General features: G+C 53.0%; 2 protein-coding genes across 4 annotated transcripts; one reads left to right on the top strand and one right to left on the bottom strand.

Moving 5' to 3' along the window:
- Window positions 1-30: 30 nt before the first annotated feature.
- Window positions 31-8,825, top strand: MTCH1 (mitochondrial carrier 1). The gene is given in 14 exon segments (XM_048926185.1): window positions 31-79; window positions 82-153; window positions 156-418; window positions 1,247-1,331; window positions 1,442-1,548; window positions 1,972-2,049; window positions 2,349-2,406; window positions 2,754-2,805; window positions 3,168-3,227; window positions 4,902-4,995; window positions 5,182-5,229; window positions 5,414-5,481; window positions 6,173-6,248; window positions 6,673-8,825. Coding segments are annotated over 14 exon segments (1,185 nt in total). The 3' UTR covers window positions 6,748-8,825.
- Window positions 8,826-9,876: 1,051 nt separating this feature from the next.
- On the bottom strand, window positions 9,877-13,411 carry LOC125684085 (uncharacterized). 3 transcript variants are annotated; one of them, XR_007373216.1, is made up of 2 exons: window positions 11,194-11,600; window positions 9,877-11,024 (listed from the first exon to the last, which is right to left on the bottom strand). XR_007373216.1 is itself a non-coding variant. In XM_048925815.1 (2 exons), the coding sequence occupies exons 1-2, from the start codon at window positions 13,168-13,170 to the stop codon at window positions 10,748-10,750; spliced, it is 810 nt and encodes a 269-aa protein (XP_048781772.1). In that variant the 5' UTR covers window positions 13,171-13,411; the 3' UTR covers window positions 9,877-10,747. The 3 variants fall into 3 exon arrangements, 1 of the variants encoding a protein (XP_048781772.1); XR_007373215.1 differs by having other exon boundaries at window positions 11,420-11,600; XM_048925815.1 differs by lacking the exon at window positions 11,194-11,600 and adding an exon at window positions 12,638-13,411.
- Window positions 13,412-22,849: the final 9,438 nt, after the last annotated feature.

Genomic DNA, 22,849 nt, shown 5'->3' with positions numbered 1-22,849 from the left:
CGAATACAATATTTTAAATAGAACACAAACATGAAACGGGAGCATAAAATATTCACAGGAACAAGGGCATAAACAGATGCCGTCTCAACGGCGCGCCATGCACCGTCACGGCCGCCTTACGCCCCGCGCTCTGCCAGCCGTCCCCCCCCCCGCAGCCTCGCATTATGGTCCCGCCCACCGCTCCCGGCAGCGCGGTGACGCACGACGCAAGGCGCGGCGCAGGCGCAGTGGCGGCGGCGGCGGGGCCATGGCGGGCGAAGCACCGCTGCCCTCGGTGGCGCGGGCGCCCCCTGGCGGCGGGTCTGGAGCCGTGGCCGGGCCGGGCCGGGCCGAGGGCACCGAGGGGCTGTTCGTGGCGCTGGGTGCCGGGCTCGCCGCCGCCAGCCACCCGCTGCTCTACGTCAAGCTGCTCGTCCAGGTCCGGGGCTGGGTGTGTGTGTGGGGGTGTGTGGGGGCCTAGACCCCCGTTTGGGGGCAGGGAGGAACGAGGAACTCTGCGGTGTTGGCAGCGGTGTGCGGGGGGATGAGGACATCCCGGGGAGTGGGGCATCTCTATGGAGTGACGGCCTGTGTAACGATGGGGAACCCCTTCCTCCTTACAGAGGGTTACGGGATGAGCTGTGAGGACCTCCGTACAAAGGGAAGCCCCGTATGTAGCGATGGGAGCTCCTTATAATGTGTGTGTGGGGGGGGAAGGGGGGGCACAGGGTGTGAGATGGGATGGCAATCTGTCACCACGGTCCCCGTGTCACGGAGATCCCAGCTGTCACTGCGAGGATGGAGGTGCCTATAAGCTGGGGAGCCCTGGGGGAATGAGGATATTTCTGCATCAGGGACGGCTCTGTAACAGGGAATAGGAAATCATACATAGCCCTGTATGTGACAGCAGTGAGGACTCTGCAGAATGGGATGAAAATGAAAATACTGACACAGTAGGGATTGCTATAGAACAAAGGATTGAAAATCTTTATATGACACTGTGGGTCATCATCCTTTTTCATCCTGAGTTCCCCTCTGTAATAGAAACCCTTATAAAATGGGGGGGATGAGGGCCTCTTGAACCCCAGGAACCCTGTGTAAGAGGAAAGGGACTGCCTGCATCACGAGACCCCCATCTGTCATAGGGTGATGGGGGGGGACACAGCCATTCAGCAGCTCAGGCAGATGGGATGGAGGCCACGCGGTCTGTCAGGGTCAGGACTGCCAGAACTGAGCTGGAGATCTGCTCACAGGGTTTGTTCTGCAGGTCGGGCACGAACCACTACCTCCAACTGTTGGAAGAAATGTACTGGGAAGGAAAGTACTGTACCTGCCTGGCTTCTTCACCTACGGTGAGTCTTCCTGTGGCCAACCCATGCAGCCTGTGCTCTGGCAGGGCAGAGTGCTCTCTGTGGCTCAGCTGCTTCTCAAACTGACAGCAGCCTGGTGTTTTCTTACCCAGCCAGACACATTGTGAAAGTGGATGGGAAGAGAGGCCTCTTCCGTGGCCTTACTCCTCGCCTCATCTCAAGCACTTTATCAACCATCACCAGGGGGAGCGTAAAGAAGGTAAAGGTCGGCTTCTCTCTCCATAAATCAGCTTGTCGGGGCAGCCAGTGCTACTGCAGCAGAGCCACAGAGGCTGCACATGCTTGCAACCAGCCATGACTGCATATGCTGTCTCCTCGTGGCTCCAAATAGTCCTCCAGGACAAAAGGAAAAAAATACCCATATCCCCAAAACTTATTTTATTGGGAATCTTAGTTTAACTTGAGCGACCGTTTGCCTTTTGTCTTTGGCAAGCAGTTTTGTGATGGTTTTCAACCATTTTTACTTTCCACCCATCCTTCCCCCGTCTTCCCTTTTTCCTGGATTTTTTTTCCCATGCATTTTAGAGCACAGAAGCTCATGGTTTTCCTCCTCAGAAATCAAGGGCTTGCAGGTCAGCATCTCCATCAGTTTTGACCTTGTGGTTCTTCTCTTCCTCCTCAGGCCTTTCCACTGGAGGACATGGAACACGTGTCTAACAAGGATGATGTGAAGACTTCCCTTAGGAAAGTGGTGAAAGAGGTGAGAAATGGCTGTGCAGTGTCAGCGAGTGATGAGGGAGATCACACTGGGGATGTGCCTTGAAAGCAGAGGCAGCTTAAAATGTGGCTTGTGGGTGGAATTATGGAGGAGTTCCAGGTAAAAAGGCTGCAGCATTTAGGAGCCACTGTACGCAGATGTGAAATATTTCATAGAAATAGAGGCTTGCCACAAAAATAACAGATTGAAAAGCAGGTCTGGGATCTGAAGTGGGTTGAGCTGCACCGAGGGAAGGGACCCAATCTGCACAGGAGGAACTTTTCATGCCATTTTCTCTGCAGACATCTCACGAGATGATGATGCAGTGCGTGTCCCGGGTTGTGTCACATCCGCTGCACGGTGAGTCCTGTCCCTCTGCCCGTCCTCCCCAGGCCAAGGAACCCTGCCCTGACTGAGCACAGCCCCCAAAACTCTGATAGAGAAGCTCATCACGTAAACAGAAGCGGCTTTGTATGAAACCACAGAACAGATGTGGGTCCCAGTGTTGAGATGGCTGATATTCAGCTTGGCTGTGAGGAACCGACCCATAACTACATACTGAGGGAGAGGACCAGTATGTAACGTGCCTTGCATTGATGAGGGCCACTGAGAGGAGCTGACCTGCATGAAGGGCTGGCAAAAAAGACTGGGTTACATCCTCCTTTGCATCCATTGCAACCCAAACTCCTTCCTTTCTTTCTTCTTAGTGATCTCTATGCGCTGCATGGTCCAGTTTGTCGGCCGGGAAGTCAAATACAGGTGAATGGCTGCAGTTGTGGAGAGTTTGGGCACAGAAAAACACAAGTCCTGAAGTCAGGCCTGCCTGCTGCTCCCACACTGTGGGGGATGTGGTAATCCAGGAGGTCTGGGAGACAGAAAAATGAGTCTGAGCTATGTTTAGAGGGTGGATGACAGCGGGGTGAAGGGATGTGGGAAGGCTGGACTCTGCCCCTGGAATCCCTTTCAGTTCAGCTTTGTGCCACTGGGTGTTTTGGTGGCTGCAGTGCACCTTGCTGATCACTCAGTGAGATTCCTGCCTTTTTGTTTTAAATGCTGATAGAAAGGGAAGCTGTCTGAGGGACAACCTCCACATGCTTACAGCTCTCCTCCTTTCTTGGCAGCGGTGTATTCAGAGCTATTGGCAGGATATTCAAGGAGGAAGGGATCCTGGGATTCTTTGTGTACGTGAGTTGTTTGAATATCTTCTCCCATAGGTGCTGATGACCCCCTGAGCTCCCTCCTACCAGTAGCCTTGTCTGCCTGCAGGACTCTCACATCACTCCTGTGAGCAGAGCTTGAATCTGTGCCTTTGACAGAGCTCCAGTTTGACCATTAAGTTTTCCCCTGATCTTATCTTCAATCATACTTTTAGAGCCCAGGGAAAACTCAGTATTTTTACTGAGCTTTTACCCCTCCCACGCTGCTCGTGCTTCTTTGTGTTTCAGCAAAGAAGCATTTAAAGCATTTGTTTGTGCAACAGGCACCAAGTTCAAGTGCAACAATGAGGCTCCTTGTTGAAATAAGAGCCAGGGCCTGGATAAGAAGCACATTCCTCTGAAAAGCACCATGGGTGCTTGTAATGAACAGGTGGTTCATGCTGGCAGCAGGTTTGCCCATCTGATAGGAGCAGAACACTGCACAGTGCAGGAGCAACTGTTTGCCCAAAGGAGCTCAGACCCCATTGTGTGAAGCATGGTGAACTGACAGCATCACTAAAGCAGAAGTCCAGCAGACACTTCCTTGCTTCAGTTCTTAATTAACACTTATTGACTTCTTCTCACATCTGTAAGACAGAGCTTCCTGCTGCCTCTGCTCCTGGTGCAGAGGTAACTTGCTTTGTTACTTCAATCATGGTAAAGGCAGCTCTGAAATCTCAGGAGGGGCTTTCAGGCCTGATGTGTTTGGCTCTGGAATCACAAAGTCTGAGCTTTCAGATGAAACAGGAACACATCAGCAAGAGGTGAACAGGGTGCCTCACTATTTTTCCCCACGGAGGAAGAGCTGGAGGTCTACAGAGACCCCCCTTAACCAGGTGTCACCACATAACTTGCAGCCTACAGCTGTTCTGCAGGATCTGCAGCTCCACATCACCCCTGAATGCCACTTCCTCCACGATGCTCCCTGAGCTTCAGCCTCAGTCCCCTCTCCTCCAGCTCCCTAAAAAACAGCCCATGGAAGGAGCTGGCTATGTTCCCTCTTTCCAATGAAATAAACACTGTTGGTAGCCTAATTAAACTTCATGGTTCACAGGAAAGGTTTTAACACAATGCAAAATGTCTCAAGAGGGCTTTGAAGTTCTGTACGCTCTGCGACTCCGCTAGGAAATCACACTGCCACAAGGGGAACACAAACTACATCTGCAGGACCAAACTGTTGCTGTTCTGCTCTCAGTGCTCCTAGTGCCATCTGAATTCCCTTACAATCATTGAGGACCATTTATTTCTCATTGCCTGACAACCTCTACGCTCACTCTGAGGGCATGTCCAGCTAGAGAGGAAGATATTTCAGTGGATGGACTGACTTGATTCCCCTGTATCTGCAGCCATCTCCTGCTGCAAGCAGACCAGCACCAGTTCTCTGGGCTCTGAAATGCTCTTGACAATAAAACAGCAAGTGGAGCAGGCTGCTCCAGAGCATGTTTTCCCAATTGCTTTTCTACTGCTGCAGCAATCAGGGCAGGAAACAAAACCAATCCCCTGAGGTCCACAAGAGCTCTTCCCTAAAGTCTCCCCTTCTCCTTTCAGCTCCTCCCAAAATAAAGATGCATTCTGGGGAGTGGGATTCCTCCGTGTTGGCAGAGGGAAGGGGGGGCTTGGATCCTTCTGCACCTCACGCCTGTGTTTTTACCATTGCAGAGGTTTAGTCCCTCACATCCTGGGGGATGTCATCTTCCTCTGGTGCTGCAATCTCTTGGCTCACTTCATCAACACCTACGCAGTGGACGATAATGTGAGTGGAACTGCCCTGCAAAGGGCTTGGGAATCTGCACCGAGCACTTTGAGCTGCAAGGCATCAATGGGGAGGGGAGACTAACACTGCAACAGACTAATCTCAGGCTCAGAGGGATGTCATGAAGCGACAGGGACAGCCTGGTATTATCCACCTCCTCCATAATCCTTTGGCTTCTCTTTTCAGTTCAGCCAGGCGTCGGTGATCCGGAGCTACACGAAATTCGTGATGGGGGTACGTAGAGAACTGCCACAGCATCCCTCTGCCTCCTGCTGTCTGTGGGGTGAGAGCTCGTGGTCTGGGGGCAAAGCGGGTGCGTTTGAAGTCTCTACATCCGAAGATGAGGATAACTTAACATGCTAGAAATACTGCTTTTGTCGTGAACGTGAGAGATGCTACCAGACTTCTGTGCTTTCAGATTGCAATGAGCATGCTGACGTATCCATTTCTTCTCGTGGGAGATCTCATGGCAGTGAACAACTGTGGGTACGTCTGTCACACTGAGATCTGATGCTTTCCCTCCAGTCTCTTGTTGTCTGAAGCCTTTACCATCGTAAAGCCTTCATGCAGAACCATAAACTGTATGGCACTTTGCATAGGCGCCTGGTTTCCCATCCCAGGTTACTTACAGTGTTAGATCAGAGGGAGCAGGCAAGCAGAATGAAAGCTCAGATGGGGAGGAATAATTGGGAGAGTGGTGGTGGTACAGCCTGACCTGAACTAGACCAGAGGCAGAAGGGATCAAAGGGAACAGGCATGAAGAAATGCAAAGATGTTAATGCAGCACAGGGAGAGAGGTGAGAAACAGGACCAAGCAGCAGTAACTCCTTCACCTAGCCTGCTTCCCCAGTTCTGCTGCTTCCTGTGTCTTTCTGTGTGTGTGCTTATGGGAATGGGTTTGGATCTCACCAGCTGGCGTGATGCTCTCTTGATATCTGCTCCTTGAAGGTGTAGATACAGCAGACAGTCCTGCTTTCCTAAGGTATTCAGGTAACACTCCTTGTTTGTACGCTCCTGGGGTAATGAAATTAGATGATCCACTGCAGTGTAACAAGCTGGTCAGTTGGCCTTCAGCCCAGTGCAGACACTGTGTCTGTGTCCTCACTTACACTTGTGTTATCTCTGGATGTTGTGACAGCTATACAGATCATCTCAGCTATTTTTCATTGCCATGCAGGTTGCGTGCCGGCCTCCCTCCTTATGCTCCTGCATTCACATCCTGGATCCATTGCTGGAGGTATCTCAGTAGCCAGGTGAGGGAACAAGGCACACACAGTGCTTTGGGTTCCCTTCACTCCTTCCTGAGGGCTCTGGCACTGCCCTCAGGTACCTGTGCTGCATTCCTGATGTGCTCTGTAACTCTTTCCATCCTTCCAGTTACGGCACTGGTACCAGGCACGGCAGTACTGGTGTGTTCCTGTTACCTTAGCTTGCAGCCTCCAACCTCAGGCACTGCATAAGAGCAAAGCCCCACAGCTCTGCCCTGTCAGGCATCCTTGTTAGAAGTGCCTGACCCCAGTGCTCCCAGGGTTGAAGCCCCACTTTCTCTTCTGTAGCAACCTGGGGTGCTCATGGCTGGCAGCCCTGCAGCAGACACATCTCATTCCTTCCCTGCTAACCTAGCAGCAAAGCAGCACTTCAGCATGGATGCCCTAACCCCATGGTTTTCCTCCTCAGGGGCAGCTGTTCCGTGGCTCCAGCCTGCTCTTCCGCAGAGCACCCATGCAAGCAGCCTGCTTCCCTATCGACTGACCCCAGCTTGCAGGGAAAAGTACAAACTTGGACTCCTTGAAGAACCCTAAGCTTGTTTCCATATGTATATTTGTTCTTTTTGATCCAAAGTCTGTGGTGCCAGACCAAGGCACCTCCTTTCCAGCAAGGCCAACCACCAATTGGCCTGCAGTGATCTGGCTTCAGGCTCCAGCTGAGTCAAAGCCCCTTCCTCATGGCTATCTTGATCAGGACGCATAGGAGAGAGAGCAGAAGGATGTTTCTCTGGTCTGTGAATCTGACAATACTGGGAAAGCCTGTGAAACCAGAAAATGCCCGGATGCTAAAGAAACCAGCCCCAGGATGCAGGGACAAAAGACTGCTTCGTTCTGCCTAAGCTGAGAAGCGGCAAGAGATCCAGGGCTGCCCTGCTGAGAAAAGCAGCAGCAGCACAACCAGCTCCTGTCTTGTGTCTCGTGGAGAGGGCTGATGTGTGTGGCAGGTAGCTTGTACTGAACAGTCAAGACTGAGACGCAAACTTCAGGGTATCTAAACTCTAGGGAGCAGCCCAGCTCCCTTGGGCATGAAAGGGAAATACTAATTTCAAAACAGAAAAGAGAAACAGTCCCATTACAATGAAGTACAACACGTGTCCTTAAGAGAAAGGTATGACTTGACTCCAGGACAGCATCAGAAGATGGAGGAGGCACTTCAGGATGTGCGTGGCACACGGTGTCTGCTGTGGGAAAGCCTTTTGCACTGGGAGGAGCGCATTTAGGATGCACCTCACAGCCCAGGGAGGCTGGGTGTACTGCAGGCAGCGTGCACGTTTCTAAGGGAAGGGTTTGGTCCCTGGTTGGATCAGCCCCTGCTCAGGTACAGTGTTTCCATGCTGGATCATGCTGCATCACATGAGCATCTCCCCCCCAAGGGCGGCATCGCCACTCACTGATGGACAAGCACAGAGTCCTGTTATGGTGCTGGGCTGTTGGAGGTGTTGATCTGTTAACTGCTACAAGCAGGAGGGTTTGTCTTGCAATAGAGGCACCAGGCCCATCGCTGGCTGAAGCAAAGGAATAAATCTCAGCCAGCCAAAGGCTTGGGAACAGAGCCACAGGCTTCTCACACATGCAGTGACACGGCAGGCCCTTGCATAGCAGGGCTCACCTGTGACAGCAGTGCAGGATTTATCCTCAGTTCCCAGACACAGAATTACTGTTGTTCCTCCCCTTCCCCCCCACCGGTCTGTGCTGCTACCACAGCCAGGCAGATTTCCCCCACTTCAGTTCCCCACGAAGCAGTCTTTTGCACAGAGTTCAGTGTGTTACTGCACTCCCTGGGAAGAGGTTTTGGGGCCCTGAGCAGGCTGCAGGCAGGGGCAGCAGCAGCACACATGGAGGCTGCTGTCCCCAAAAGCTCCCTTTGGTGTTGTGAAGTCGGTCCTGTCTGTCCTCCCCCTGCTCCCCTAAGGTTTGTGTTACAGTAACAACACTCAATGCATGGCCCTGACCCCTAACCAGAAATTGTTTTAAAGAGGATTTAACTATGCTCCAAAATACAGCTATAAAACGACTCTCCTTGCTTGTTCCTTTTTCTTTTCTAAGGCAACGTTAATCTGTTTTGTACAACGGGCTCCTTTGCTCAGGAAGGGTCTCCATTTAAGGCATTTCTTTTAATACAGGAGCTGATTTCCTGTGCATCTCAACATCAGGTGCTGCACAGCCCACATCAGGCACTTGGTCTTTATCCTCCAAATAAAGGCCACCTTCTGCTGGTCACACCTCTGCAAAGCCTCCTGTAGCACCTTCACCTTGCACACATCCTGGCTGCAATTGAGAAGCACTATTTCTTTTAACCTCCTCTCTTCAATTCACCGTGGCTCACAAACTTTGCTTGAAACAACTCTTAAACGCAGCTTTCAACCCATTTTAAATGAAAACCAGGTTTCAGAGGCCTTCAGGTAGCACACAGGAGGTCATTCACAACCCCAGCCTGACCTCAGAGCAGGGGCTGTCACTCATACGGTCCTTAACTTCCTTACCTCCTGCTTTCTGGTTCTTCTTGTCCCTCGCTTCCTTTGAGGTGTCCCTCTACTGGGACAGCAGCTGCACCAGGAACAGGCAAGGAGAAAACATCACCAGCCCCTCCCTTTTAATTGCTGCCTGTTAATTGGATGCCCAGCCCGTGCAGCACAGGTGACAAGGATGGGGCCCTGCTGCTACAACAGAGGAGCTCAGGGCTGAAACTGCTGTTGGGAGAACAAATGAAGTGGGATGGAAGGAGGGTTGGGTCCGGTGCTGAGGACCCATGCACGGCCCTGGCGTTCTCCTATCTGGCCAGGAAGCAAACCTGTGTTTAAATATTGACTCTCCAGCACAGAAAATGGGATGGGTGGAGTTTGCAACCGCCCTGTGCCTGCAGTTTATCGTTCCCCAGTGGAAAGCGGAGATTATCGGGACTTTGGCCTCATCTGCTCCCAGCTGCCGAGGGGACAAAGGAGACAGAGATTGAAGCTGGGAGAGGGAAACTCAGGTCGAGGCAGCCCTGAGCCCCCCTGGGGCCCTTTTCCCCTGCAGACCTCTGCTGCTAAAAGCCCTTCAGCTAAGACAAAGACCTGAGCACACCTTTCCCGGTGCTGTCACTGCAGTGTTGGGCTTACGGGCAGTGAGGCAATGCCCCGCAGCAGTGCTGCCCTCTGAGTCTCTTTGTGCAGCTCTCCTGCAGCAGGGAGCTCCATAGGGGCAAATAGATCCTTAATAATAAAAGTAACCCCTGGAGAGGCGACTGGTGCAGCCCAGTCCTGCTGGGAAGGGTTCAGGGTGGGGAATTGGGACTGGGGCACGGTGGTCACAGAGCTGTCCCCTCTCACGGCAGGCAGGAGTGAGGTGGGAGGTGATGGAGAGCATCGAGCGGGACCTGCTGGGGACACAGAGCGAGAGGCAGAGGGATCAGAGGGAAATCCAGCCGGAGATGAGGACGAGAGGCAGCGATGGGTGCAGCCTCTCTCCATGCAGCCGCGTGTCCCCACGCACAGCCGCAGTCTGCGGGCAGCTCCGAGGAGGTGTCGAGCAGCATTTCACACCCCCTGCTTTGCACACAGCCGTATGGAGGAAACTCTGCCCGCTCCCCCAGCCGACCCCCCCCCCCCCCCCCCCCCAATCCAGCAGCACGGGGGCCCCGCAGCCTTGCTTCCTCCCTGCGACGAGACCCCGTCGGGCCTTCCTCCCACCCTGCTCGCATGGCCCCCCCGCCCCGGGGGGAGGAGAGAGCCGAGGCCACGACATTAAGTCTCCCCGGTTCGCAGCGCAGCTCCTCTCCCCACAGCACAGCCCCACACGGGGCCACGGCATCGCCGTCCTCACGGCCGCTCACCCCGCTGCCGTCCCTCCCGGCCGCCCGCTGGCAGCCCCACGCTGTCCCTTGATTAAAACATCCCTAATTCTCTAATCTGGGCGAATTGAGTTTCTTCCTTAAAAGCCGCCTGCGCTCTCCGATCCCGGCAGCGCGGTTCTTGTCACTCTGCCAAAGGAGGTTGGGAGCAGCGTCACATGCAGCAAAGTTTTACAAGCCGAGAGAGAGCCGGCTCGGGAGAGGAACGGCAGCGAGACGGACGCAGGGACACGCTGAGCGCAGAACCTCCTCCGGGTTCCCTCCGGCTTGACCTGAATGTTTATTTTTTTCCTTCTTCTTTTTTTTTTTTTTCTTTTTAATTGTTTGGAAGAACAAAGACTTCGGGCCGGGGTTGGTGTTTGTTTTGCAGGGCCGCTGCTGGGGAGGGGGGATGGATGGATGGATGGATGGAGGCCGGAGCCGTCGGCTCGAAGCCCTGCGTCGCCCTGGCCGCGTTGCCGAGACCTCGCCTTGCAACTTGGAAGGAGGAAAGACGGGGGGAAAAGGAAAAAATAGAAAAGATATATAAAAAAATAAAATATGATGACGTCACTTCGAGCTGGGGTGCCTTCCCTGCTGCCTGTCAGATGTGCCTGAAAAGAACAGGGCAATAAAACAACAGCCGCCTCTGTCTCCCTCGTTAAACACGGCGCTAATTGGATGTTAATTTCTCCTTGCTCTTCTCGCTGCTCGATTGTGAGGACTCTGCCTCGCTCTCCCTCTCGCTCTTTCTTTCTTTCCTGTTGCGATGCTCTTGGCAGCTCGGAGGGACTCCGGACTGCGGACTGGAATCGTTCAGGAGCACCGCATGGATGAGGCGTGGGGTTCCGAAATGGGGCAGGAGAGATGGATCCCGAGAGCTGTGCGAATCTCCTGTCCCCCATGCATTGTCTTGCTGGCTTGGAGCTGTTCTCTTCCCATTTTTCTTCCTTTCGTGTTGGGTCCAGCAAAAAAAAAAAAAAAAAAAAAAAAAAAAATTTATAGATATATATATATATATATACAGTCAAAAAAAAAAAGAAAAAAAAAAAAAAAAGCATGATTCAATGACGACAAACCCCCAAACCTCCTCCCAGCTCCCCCCGTCTCGCCGCACACCGCGTGGAAACAGGCGTTGGAGGGAGCCGGAGCAGGAAGTTGTTGTTCTCGGTGTTGCCCAGGTCATCCTTCACGGGTACGTGTGCAAGAGCGGCAACGCGTGGGGCAGCCCCATGGGCAACAGCGTGGGGCAACGCCGGGCCTGGGGGCAGAGCCGGGTGGGGAGAGGAGGGAGGGAGCAGCGGCGGCGGCTGCTGGGGGGAGCCATGTGGGAGTCGAGTCCTACCTGGGAGCCGTGCCAACTTCCTGCAAAGGGTTACAGCCCCGCGGCTCCCAGAGCCCACCAGAGGCGAGTTGGCTCTTGTCACGCATCCAAGGCGAGAGGAAGACAGCGGGAACGGAGCAGGTACCGCCGACGCCGAGCGGCCTCGTTCGCCCCCCGAAGCTCGGCCGCTTGTTTTGATTTAAACCCGCCCAAAGGAAAGGCCCTGCACGAGGCCGACGGGTGCCAAGGGTGGGGTGGACGGGGCCGGGGGTCCGCGTGCATGTGGGGAAAGGGGGGTGTGGGGAGAAGGGGGGGTGGTGGGGGGGGGGGAGGATGCTGGCACCGCTCGCTCCTCGTCGTTTGGATTAACATGCGGGAGATGCGCCTGTCACTTTGCTTACTGTCAGCGCCTGCTCGGGGATGGGTGACGGCTTTGTTTGGGGAGCCGTGCCAAGGCGGGCTTGGCAGCCGCTCCCCGGGAGGCTGCGGGGTGCACGGCCGCCCCTCGGCCCCTGGTGCGGGCGAGATGAAAACGTGTTTTGTTCCGTGCTCTTGGCATCTCCCCAGCAGCGCTCTCAGCCCCTCGGCCCCCCTCCCGAGCCCGCCGGGACTCCCTTTTTATCATCGGCAAACCCATGTGCTCGCGGCAGCGACAAAAAGGCCCCAAATACGCCCTAAAACACACAAGCCGCCCTCGATCTGCCCCGTCGGAGGCGGTTGCTGCCATGCTGCCCTCATGGCGGACGCGTCGCTTTCGGCTTTTTTCCCTTTTTCTTTTTTTTTTTTGCCCTTTTTTTGCACCGAGCACGAGGCGGGATGAGGGGGCGTGCGGGCGGGAAAGAGCACACGGCTCTTGGGGGGGGGCACAGCGCCCTATCCACGTCCCCAGGCCTTTTGTTTAACCTGGGTCGAGGCACAGGAAGGTCCCAGCTTTATTTCTGCCCCATTCTTTATTATTATTATTATTATTCGCCCCCCATTCCCCCCGCCCCGTGCTCGTGCCCTTCGGGGCCAAATGGGGCAGAACTCTTCAGAGTGGATTTTCGGAGCAGTGCAGGAATTCCTGCCAGCTCGCCTTTGTGCCAGCCTGCCCCGGCCTTCGGCGTCTCGTTCGGATGGAGCCTGGCATCCAGGCACCGCCCATTTCTTGGCGTTGAGCTGAGAGGAGAAGGAAAGGGGAGAGAGAGCAAGCGAGAGAAGGGAAAAAAAAAAAAAAGAAAAAAAAAAAAGCTGTCTCACTCCAACTGGCCTTTCTCGGAAAAGGATCCTTCCCTGGTGACTGTCCGGATAAGCGGAGCTGAAAGCAGCCACTGCTCCACAACACAACCACTCTGCCGGCGGTGCGTCCCTCTCGCTGCCTCGGTACGGAATCGAACCTCGCTCTTGGTTTTTTTGGTTGGTTGGTTGGTTGGTTGGTTGGGGTGCTTTTTGCCTTTGATTTGAAATACCGTTTCGTTCCGCCCGGCGCTTTGTTGTTGCTGCAATCCGCCTTCTCCCCAAAAGCCCCTTCCCCGCAGCCCGCGGTGCTGAGACTCGAATCGCTCCATGTGGAGGGATGCGCCCTCGCGTCCCACCTCGCAGCACCGCTCCAGGTGCTTTTTTCCTCTCGCCCCGCTCACCGCCGTCCCCCCACGCGGGTGCTTTTGTGCTTCCACCACGGAGGGGGAGAAAAAAAGATGTCGACTCATGTCGGATTTGCAATTCAACATGGCAGCCGCGGCGAGCGTGGTGGGAGCCCACAGCCCCCCGAGCCTCGCGCTGGTCGTGGGCATGGGATGGGTGCCAGGAGGCGGCCCAGGTGGGTGGAGGAGAGAATAAGAGGATCGTTTCTTTTCTTTTTTGGAGGGATCTGCGGACGAGGGAACCGCTGCGGTCTGGTTCTGGTGGTGTTAACTGTTTAGAAGCTGGCACAACACGGCGGGATGGGCGCAGGGCCGTGGCCAAACCCCGTAGCTGGGCACAGGGCTGCGCTGGGCAAAGATGGGCAAGGGAGCAGCAGGGAGGGCTGCCGTGGAGCCGCGGTGGCCTCCGGGCTCTGGAGTTGGCTGCAGCTGGGAAGGGGCTGCCTGGCCAAGGCACGGGGCGTTGCAGAGGGCGATTCGCGGAGCTTCACACCTCTCCCCGCTGTGCCGAAGCTCTCCAGGTCTTGCTGAGCTCGGGGGTTTTGTCCGCGCTGTGTGGGACTCTGCCCTCTTTCTGTCAGATGTAATCGAGGCCCGTTTGGGATGCAACAAAAGCAGCCTGTCTGCAGGGCAGGGTCTCCCTGCCTCCTTCCTGCCACGCACTATGCAGGTGCTCAGGAGCCATGCGAACTGCCCCTCCTCCTTCACCAAATTTTTCCTCCTCCTTCCCCACTGCTGGCTTCCCCCTCCTCCTCCCTTCTCCAAAAACAATATTCTCTCTCTCAGCAAGTGACGCACAGCCCTACAGCAGAGCCTTTGAACTGGCTGCAGAGCACCCAAACGCCCCAGCTCAGCTTCACCTCCATCTCCCACCCATTCTCCAGGGGACATCCCTGAGTTTGTCTCGCACCCCACTCACCTCCTAGAGATGCTTTCTCAGGTGCTGGGTGCCTTGTGGGCCCGGTGGCAACCTGCGTTGCTTTGTGCACTGCATTTTTGGATGCTGGGGTGCTTTGGTTCTGCTCTGAACCTTCCCACTCGCTTGCTCTTCAGCTCTAAGGCAAAGCAGTGGTTGTAGTGGGCCGAGCAGAAGCAGGGAGATGCTGAAACGGATTGTGAATGGGGGGAGTGCAGCTCAGGGCCGTGGACTTTGCTGGCAGTTCCCGTTTTTGAGGCTGCTTGCTGTGGTCCCTGGCTCTCGTGCTGCACAGTGGTTGGCTGGGGAGCTGAATGCCCACGTTGCTGTTAGCAGGAAATGGGGCCGGTCAGATCTGGCCCCAAAATGTGGCAGGATACCCTCTGCAGCAGAGCCCATTTACATCTGGTTTACATCCAGACCTTTAATACTAATGAGAAGGGAACATGAGCATTTTACTCATCGCTGTAGCTTTTCCCTTGCAGATTTTGGACATAAACAGGGGCTGGGGCGGATGCAGGTTTGCCCCCAATTTCTTTTGCTTCCCTGGGAGAAGTTGGCAGAGGGCTGCTACCAAAAAAACCCACTGAAGCTGCTGGCATCGCTCCGCTGGGCTCTGCAGTGGGCAGCCCCTTGAGCAGAGGAAGTCTGAACTGGAGGAAGCACTTCGGACATGCCCTAAGCAAAACATGTGGCCCCTCTGTAGCAGCCATCCAGCCAAGGGACGCGGCTGTTTTATCGCACGCAGCTCGCAGCAAAACAGGGTTGGGGCTTCCAGATCGTGGCTCAGCAAAAAGGACAAATTCAGACCATTCCGATGCTGACTGCATTTCAACCTGGAGTTTGCTCCCTGGCTGTTGCAGTGCAAGCTCTGCACTGGGGAGAGAGCAGGGGGAGAGCAGGAGCTTCCCTGCAGGGCTGGATGCACTCACAGCTGCCATAACCCCCCCAGTGGCCGGCAGAGCTGTTCTAGATTTGCACTGGCATTCCTGAGAGCAGGATTGGGCCTCTAGGTTTGTCGAGGGTGGCTCTGGGAAATTTCCTTTCCTTAAAAGGGCCAGGTTTGGCCAAGGCAGAGCCTGGATTGTGTTTTCCTTTTTTTTCCTTTTTTTTTTTTTTCCTTTTTTTTTTTTCTCCTCTCTTTTTTTTTTTTCCTTTCTCTTTTTAACTTGAAGCTCTGGTGAAAGTCGCCTGATTTGCAGTTGCTGCCGTGCTGTGTCTGTGTGCAGGCTGAGCCCATGAGGACCATCATTCACCATGCTGCACGGTCCATACAATCAGCTTTATACTCCAGCAGTCGCTTCTGCTGGAGAAATGGGATGTTGAAGGCAGGCAGAGCAAATCAGGCCTTTGTGGGCTTCCTCCTCGTAGTTGCCAGCTTGTTGCAGTGGATCTGGGGGCACAAGTTGAATGAGATCCCAGTAGAAACCCATCCAAGGGATGCTCACAACTCCATGCAGCATGGGGAACATGGGGTACCCAGTGCCAGCTCACCACTGAACCACTCCACAGCTCATCTTTAGAAGAACCAGTATTATTGACCTTTCCTGCTGCAGTTTTTATTCCCTATAAATCACCTCTTTCATGCTCTGATTTCCATCCACTTCTTCCATCATCCTGGCTTGCTGTTGTGAGGTTGCTCTTGGCTCCTCTTTATCTTTGATGTTACCTGGCTGCTGTGAAAAGTGAGCTGGGGGAGGACAAAGTGAGGTTTGTTTTTGCAGGGCTCCCTGTGGGCACTGAGCAGTGCCTGCTTCCCCCACTGAAGCCTGTGAGGTTTGCACTTTGTGTGCTGGATTTGGCATGCTATGTTTACTCAGGAGTTAGTCCTGTCTGCAGAAAACATAGAAGGTGCAGCCCGACAAGGGGCTGCACAGGGTGAGGAAGCCTAAGAGGTAGGTATGGCATTATTCTGATGATGACAACGCAGTATAACCCTGCGTTCACCACCTCGTGCTTTGGAGAGGTCTGTACCCAGGTGCTGCTGTGCCATATGGCTGCTGCCGGCACATCAGTGTCACTGTTTTACTGGGACAGAGGAGCTGCCCAAGAGGTTGGACAGGGCAGGAGGCTTCTCCTCACCTGCAAGACCATGCAAAGTGCTGTGCTTCCTCCTCTTCCTCCTGCCTGGAGGGGTCTGCAGAGCAGCCACGGCTCTGTTCAGCGTGGTTGACTGCCCAGTCAGCATCCTGGGGTTTGATTTGAACTCACAGGATGGCTGTGCTGATGTTTCAGCGCCAGGCATGGGGACCTGAAGCAGCTTTGGCTGAGCAGGAAGGTTCTGGGAATTACACCAAGAATGCAGGGAGTGGTTCTCCTCTCCTTTGGCCTTGGCTTGCTCAGATCCATGCACCAGCTCGCAGGGGCAGCACGTGGCATCCCATGGCATCCAGGGATGGTGTGGGAGCTGGCACACACCGAGTCTGACAACACAAGCCTAGGGCTAGGAACAGAGGCACCCTCAGCACGTAAGGAGAAAGGGTCCCCCAGAGCCCCACGTGGAGCACCAGCTTGAGCTGTAGCCTTTTTCAAGCTTACTCCTCATGTGGAGACTCCATCAGAAGTGAGTGCAGTGCTGCTACCAGCATGACCACAGTAAGCTGCTCCCAGGGCTCATGCCTGTGGATGAGGATGGGGCTCAGACCCCCCCATAGGGGGTCACCTCAGGCCATCCCTGCAGCCATGCTGCTTTGGGAGCAGCTTACTGTGGCTGAAGAGAGCTGGGGTGGATGCAGACAGATGCAGATAAGGGAGGGTGGGAGGTTTCTGCTCCTTTCTTCAAGCTGGCACTGCTGACCTAAGCAGGCTATGAAACCTGACTGCTCAAGATGTTTCAGTCTCCCAGAAGCAAGAATGCAGTTAAGTTCTCCAACACCACCTCCCAGTTCAGCCCAGTGAATCATCGTGCAGCCTGCTGGAGGGTTGCTTCTGATGTTTTAAGCCTGCAAAATCCTTCTTAATTCCCTGGCTTCGTTGGATGTGTACCAAAGGCGTACTGGACATTATCTCAGAAGTGTTTGCACCTCAGTGCAGGACATGGTAGCACACAATGCTTTGATCCCCAGTGCAGTCTTTGGTGCACAACATGCTCTCATTTTGCCCCAAATTCTTCCCCACTCTTCAGAGAGGCCATGGAAGGCAAGAGGAGCCTTGCAGTGGGTTCCCCAAGCAGGAAAACATGAGGCAGGCTGTGCCAGAGCTGAAAGACAGGATAGGCCCCTGCTGCATGCAGCCATGCTGGAGTGCTGTGGGAGTTCCCTCTGGATGTGAGCTCTGCGGTCTGGGCGCAGGGAATTAGCCCAGACGTGGTTCCCAGGGTGGGGGAAGGGCCTAATGAACAGAGACAGGATAAAGAAGCAGGTAAGGGCTTCCTGTCCTTCAGGGCTCAGGAGGAAATCCTGCAGCTGGTGAATCTGGATACGATTAGTGTCCATTTCTCCCTGTGTAATCAACCCATCTGTTCATCCCTGCGCATTAGCGGTGCACACCCCACTGCAGGCAGATGCCTCTCGGGCTCTGCTTTTATCTGCGTCTGCCACGGCTGCTCCATGCAGCCCGACAACACGACAACATGGATGCCACAACCATGCCTACATTTTGCCCTATAGACTCAGCCAAAGCCCTGGGAGAGCTGTGGCCACCAAAGCCACCACGATCACGGTGACTGGCAGTGCCAAGCCCAGGAAGGCGCTCCCCAAAGGGACAGTGGGTGGGGATATTCTCCAAAGGGCTTTGCACTTTCTGCAGAGATCTTTGCACTGTGCTGATAAGCTCAGCCTTCCGGACCCTGCCTGTTTCCTTGAGCTCAGCTCTGCTGTAAGTAGGTAAAGGTGGATTGGTTTCGGCTGCCACAGTGAGGCTGTAGAGCTGTGCTGATCCTGAGTACAGGTTCTGCTGTCTCACTTGGACATGGGAGGGACCAAGCTTTCAGCCTCGCTCTGTAGAAACGCTGGTTAAAGTTGATAGGTGCCGATGCCACTTTCCAAGGAGTCATTCCACCTTCTTTCCCTTGGCAGTCTTGCTCAACTATGCAAAAGCTTGTGTCAGCCCTGCAGTGGCTTGAAAACACAGGGCCAGATGTCAGCCTGGGCTGAAATGAGGTCAAAGAAGGAGCTAGCATGGGGATCAATCTGTTGTTGTAATGCAGTGGTGTGAGCCTGCCTGGTCCTTTAGGGTCTTTGGAAGGGTCAGGCTTGGTGGAGAGTCAAGACATAATCTAACAGTGCCCATTCCCAGCCCTGGTGTTCTGTATACTCAAACCATGTGAACAAGCTCTTGCTTGTGTCACATTTTGTCACTGGAACATCTCGAGGGATCCATTGTACTCAGTGCTGCTCACACACAGAAGATAAAGATGGTCCCTACCTGAATCAGAGTAAAACTCAGCCCAGATCTTTTGTGTGTGCTAAGCAGTCCAGGCACAAAGCTTCTGCCTTGTTCAAAGAGAGCCAAAACCCAGCCAGAAACAATCTGAGGCAAGCATCAGAGATGAAACATCTTTGCTTTCAAGGGCCATTTGTTGCTTAGCTTCTCAGTGCAACCTGTCTTCATCCTCTGTTGTATGGCTCAAGTCAGCACTTTGGGTCCTGGATCTTCTGAGTTTTGTTTGCTTTCGAGTGCTGTGATTTACCACTAAAGAATAAATGGCAAGCGAAAGAAAACAGCAGCACATGTTTGCATAGGGCCTCCGTTGTTCTGTGCTCTGCCACTACTTAAACAGAAGCAGTAAATCCTGCTCCCTGGACAGAGAGGGGCTTTTGGGCGATGGCTGCACACAAGGCTGGGGAAGATAAACAACCAGAAAAATACTGCTTTTAGGAAATGGCAGTGGAGGATGGCCAATCCACGGGCTGCTCAAAGCCAAAACAATGCCATCAGTCAGCAAAGACTTACTGCTATTATCTCTCCGAGGCATTTTTGCATCAACAAAGAGGAAAGAGATTGATTTGTGTTATGGTATCTGTGGTCAAACTTGGCTGCAATTAGGAATCTGTATGGTTTCTGAGTTGGAACAGGGAAGTTTTGTAACGAACTATAGAAAATGTGAGCAAACAACCTCCATAAGCACCAATGGTTCCATCTTTGTTAGGATTTGTCAGAACCAGGTTACAGCCTTCGCTGTGGGCTGTGACTTCACCTCAGCAGACACGGAAGGTGCATGAAGATGCATTCAGTGGTCTTTGGATGAGCTCAGGACGGCCAACATCTAAAATAATTTGGCTTATGGGATCGCTCGCAGCAACAGCTTCAAATTCAGTATCTAATAAGTCCCAGAGATGTGGAAAACGAAGCTGCCTCTCACCCTAGCAGGCAGGATGATGCTCCCTACCATCCACCTCCTAGAAGAAAGGGGAAACTGACTTTGGAGTATGCAGTCCTCCAGCATAAGGTGGACATGGGTTTCAGATGGCTGTGGCATACAGCAGACTGGCACAGCTGTCCAAAAAGCTATCTTGGATTTCTGCTTCCTTGGGCTGGAGCCCCAGAGCTGTGCTGGTGAGAGAAAAAGGCAGGGAAGACCTGGGACTCTGCTGATCTGTGCTTCAGAAGAGCTGTAGCAGCAGTTTGAGCAATGCAGGTAAGTCCAGCTCTCTTCTCTCTGGCAGAGGGCGAGGTGTCCTGGCTGATAAGAACCAGAAGCCCATCCATCCAAAGCCAGTGTTAGACCTTCATGAAATCTATTGCCTCAAGCAAATGCATTGTTCAAAACATGTTCAGTTAATTAGCAGATTAACTAATTAACCTTCCCACCATCCCAGGTAGGGAGCATTTATCTCCCAGAGGAGAAAACAAAGGCAAAGTGACTCAATAAGACTAGCTGCAGGAACTCAGCAATGCAGTTGTGTTAAGTCTGCTGTTTTCCTGCCCAAATCATTTTGTTGTTGTACATCATCCCCAATAGACAGAAACAGAGGAGGAGTCCTAAAAAGACTTCTGAGAAGGGGAAATGAGGAGAAGGGCCTCTGGACAAGCCTGAAGAAGAAAAGAATCAGCCCACAGATACACAGAGGAAGCATTTTGGTTCACCCATGCTCTTGCACCAACTAAGGAAAAAAGCTGACACGCTTCCTCCCCATTCAAAAGGAAAGTTTTTCTCATCATCAAAGGAATAAAATTCCTTTGCTTCTTACTCGCATTTTCATCCCCTCTAAAATTTATGAGCCAGAAGCCAAACGGTCAGCGTGGGGAGGAGGAGCATCTGCAATAAGGCAGTGGGGCTGCATTCGAATGGGCTCACATTGAGGGAATAACCAGGAGAAGACCTGAAGAGGCTCCAGTAAACAGCCAGAGGGAATGCTTTGATGCTGAGGAAGTCTAAAGACACAGACACATGATGATGAGCAGCTGACTGCCACAGCTGTACAACATGGTAAGAAAAAACAGAGCTAAAGCACAAAAAAACAGAGCTGAAGGACTTTGGCTTGCAAGACCCCTGGCAGCATCGCAGACCCCGTCTGAAGAGCCCTGGTCTCAAACAGAATTTGGCAGTCTTTTTCTCTCCCCATCCATCTTTGATCCAAAGCCAAACAGCATTCTTTGTTCTATCTACTATCAAACAATGATCCTTGGCAGAAAGTAGACTCGCATTGAAGGATGACCACCAACTCCTGCGTTCAGTAATTATTTTCCTAAGAGAGCCTCCTGGGGATGGAGGAGGGGCCCACGTGCCTTACCAATGCCATGCTCCTGGTTTTCAACTAGCTTTCATCCAGTGAACCCCTCACAACTCTGAGAGATTGAACAGCCAACATCAAGGATGTGCCTTGAATGAGAGCTCTGGTGAGGCCACAGCAGCAATATCTGAGACAGAGAGCATTGAGAGCAAGAGTCCTGTCCTCTGGGAGAGATGTGGCCGTGAAAGCAGCCTTGGTCTACCACCAGTGCAGCTCAGAGGCTGCAGATTGCAGGCCATGAGGACATCTCCTCACCAGTGGGCTCTGTTGTCCCAAATCCTACTGAAACAAACAAGGCTTGGATCTCTCAAATACCTTCAAAGTTCCCAAGCTTTGTTGGCACAAATAACACAAGCCTACCTACAAAGGAGTTCTCACAGCTGCCCACCAACCCTGCATGAAGAGTTGGGACAAATGCTGACAGTTTGCTACAGGTGATGCTCATCTCCAAATAAAGAAAATCAAGCACACCAATGTAAGAAGTAATATATTCACAACCATTTTCACCTGAAGATCTTAGGGTCATCTGCAGGAAAGTGGGAATATAGTGAGAAACAGCAGTTATTAGAAGTCAGAGCATCCTTGGTTTCTTCACAGCGGTGCTGGCATTGCAATTCTGCTCCTTAAGGAAAACTGTCCTCCCCACTGACTCAATAGCTCACCAGGTTTGTCCTCTGGTGCTTCAATTTATCCATATGGAAATGTGCACAGAGTGCCAATTAACACCCCTCCTTGCAGGGCTTTCCCACGAGATCTGTGCTGTGCTTGCTCGTGGCATTTACAGTTCCCTTCATCCATAGGGATGGGGTTTGTAACCAGGACTTCTCACTTATCCTAAGGCTTGGGAACATCTGTGACTCTCACAGCTTCGTCTTGCTCTGTGTTGGGTGCTCTCCCATGAGCTGTGTCCCGCTCTGACCACCTGCTCTGGGATGGTTGTAGTCAAAAAGAGACCTCACCTACGTTGTGGACGATGGGCAGGGTAAGGGGTGATGCCCTCACGCTGCTCCGGAATATCAAAGATGGCTTTTGTGGAATGGCTTAGCTTGGAAAGGAGAGCAGATGGTTCGTTCTTCATATCCAACCATTTGGGAACCTCTGTCCCAAAGGCCTTGCTGACTGCCCCGGGTTCCTCTCCCCCTCCCCGCGCTCTCCTGTGGGTGTTATTTACACCGTTTCCTTCCCGGGGAAGTACAGGAGTTGGACGTTACCGTGTTGGTTTCCGTTCTCCTGCTCTGCTCCCATTGGGAGCTCTCAAGAGAGAACAACCCCACAGAGCTGGTTGTGGTGAGGCCAGAGGTGCTGCCAAGACCTAGCAAACACTCGTAACCCCTTCCAGGACCTCAACCAGCTCACGTGTGCTGGAAACCCTGACCCACAGCCCCATACAGCTATGGGGCTGGAGAGGTCCACTCAGCAGGAGGCAGGGAGGACAGAACTGGGCATCTCTGCCAAGCTGTTCAGTTCCTATTGCATCCTACCCTCCCATTTCCCCTCCCTTCCCTTCTTCCCTCCCATCTCCAGCGAACAAAATGGCTGCATGGCCATTTTGTTTCCTGCCTGGAAGGGGGAAGCGAGGACGCTGGGACTTGGCTCTTTCTTGGAGGCTGCGGCCATGTTCGAGCCCAACTCTCCCGTCTCGACGTGGCACCGGCTGTAGCAGGGAGGGGAAAAAAATACATAAATAAATAAATAAAAGGACCTTTTGGAAGGAGACCAAAGTCAGAGACAGAGAGTGGGCAGTTTTGGCGTATGTTGAGCACTGAAAATGCCTGGAATTGCCAAACCGAGCTTTTGTGTTAGCAGGGTAAGGCTGCCGGGTGCACGCAGAGCCGCGGGGCTGCACGGTACAGCCGGACGGAAAGGTTTGTTGGCTGCATTCAATAAAACAGCCCTCCTTCCTTGTGCATTTATAAAGTACCAGCGAGCACTGTTGTCTAATTTGTTTTTGGACGGGCGGATGGTTTTACACATCGGCTTGGTATGATTAGAGCCGGTCAGCGCCGGACGGTAGCAGTTTAACCTGTTGTGTGTCCTTTTGTTTTTGGTGCATATGTGACCTTTCTGCAGATTTGGCTTTAGTTAATGAGATCCGGAGCATTTTTGTTTTGGTTTTTTTTTTAATCATTATTATTTTTTTTAGGGATTTTGGTTTTGTTTCGTTTTGTTTATTGCCTGAAAAGTTTTCCGTCTCGGGAATAAAAAAAAAAATCTTCATTTAAATATTAAAAGATTGAGC

This window comes from Lagopus muta, chromosome 24 (assembly GCF_023343835.1).
Source record: "Lagopus muta isolate bLagMut1 chromosome 24, bLagMut1 primary, whole genome shotgun sequence".
Taxonomy (NCBI): domain Eukaryota; kingdom Metazoa; phylum Chordata; class Aves; order Galliformes; family Phasianidae; genus Lagopus; species Lagopus muta.
Note: the sequence above shows the minus strand (reverse complement) of the source record. Positions and strands in the feature narration are given on the sequence as shown.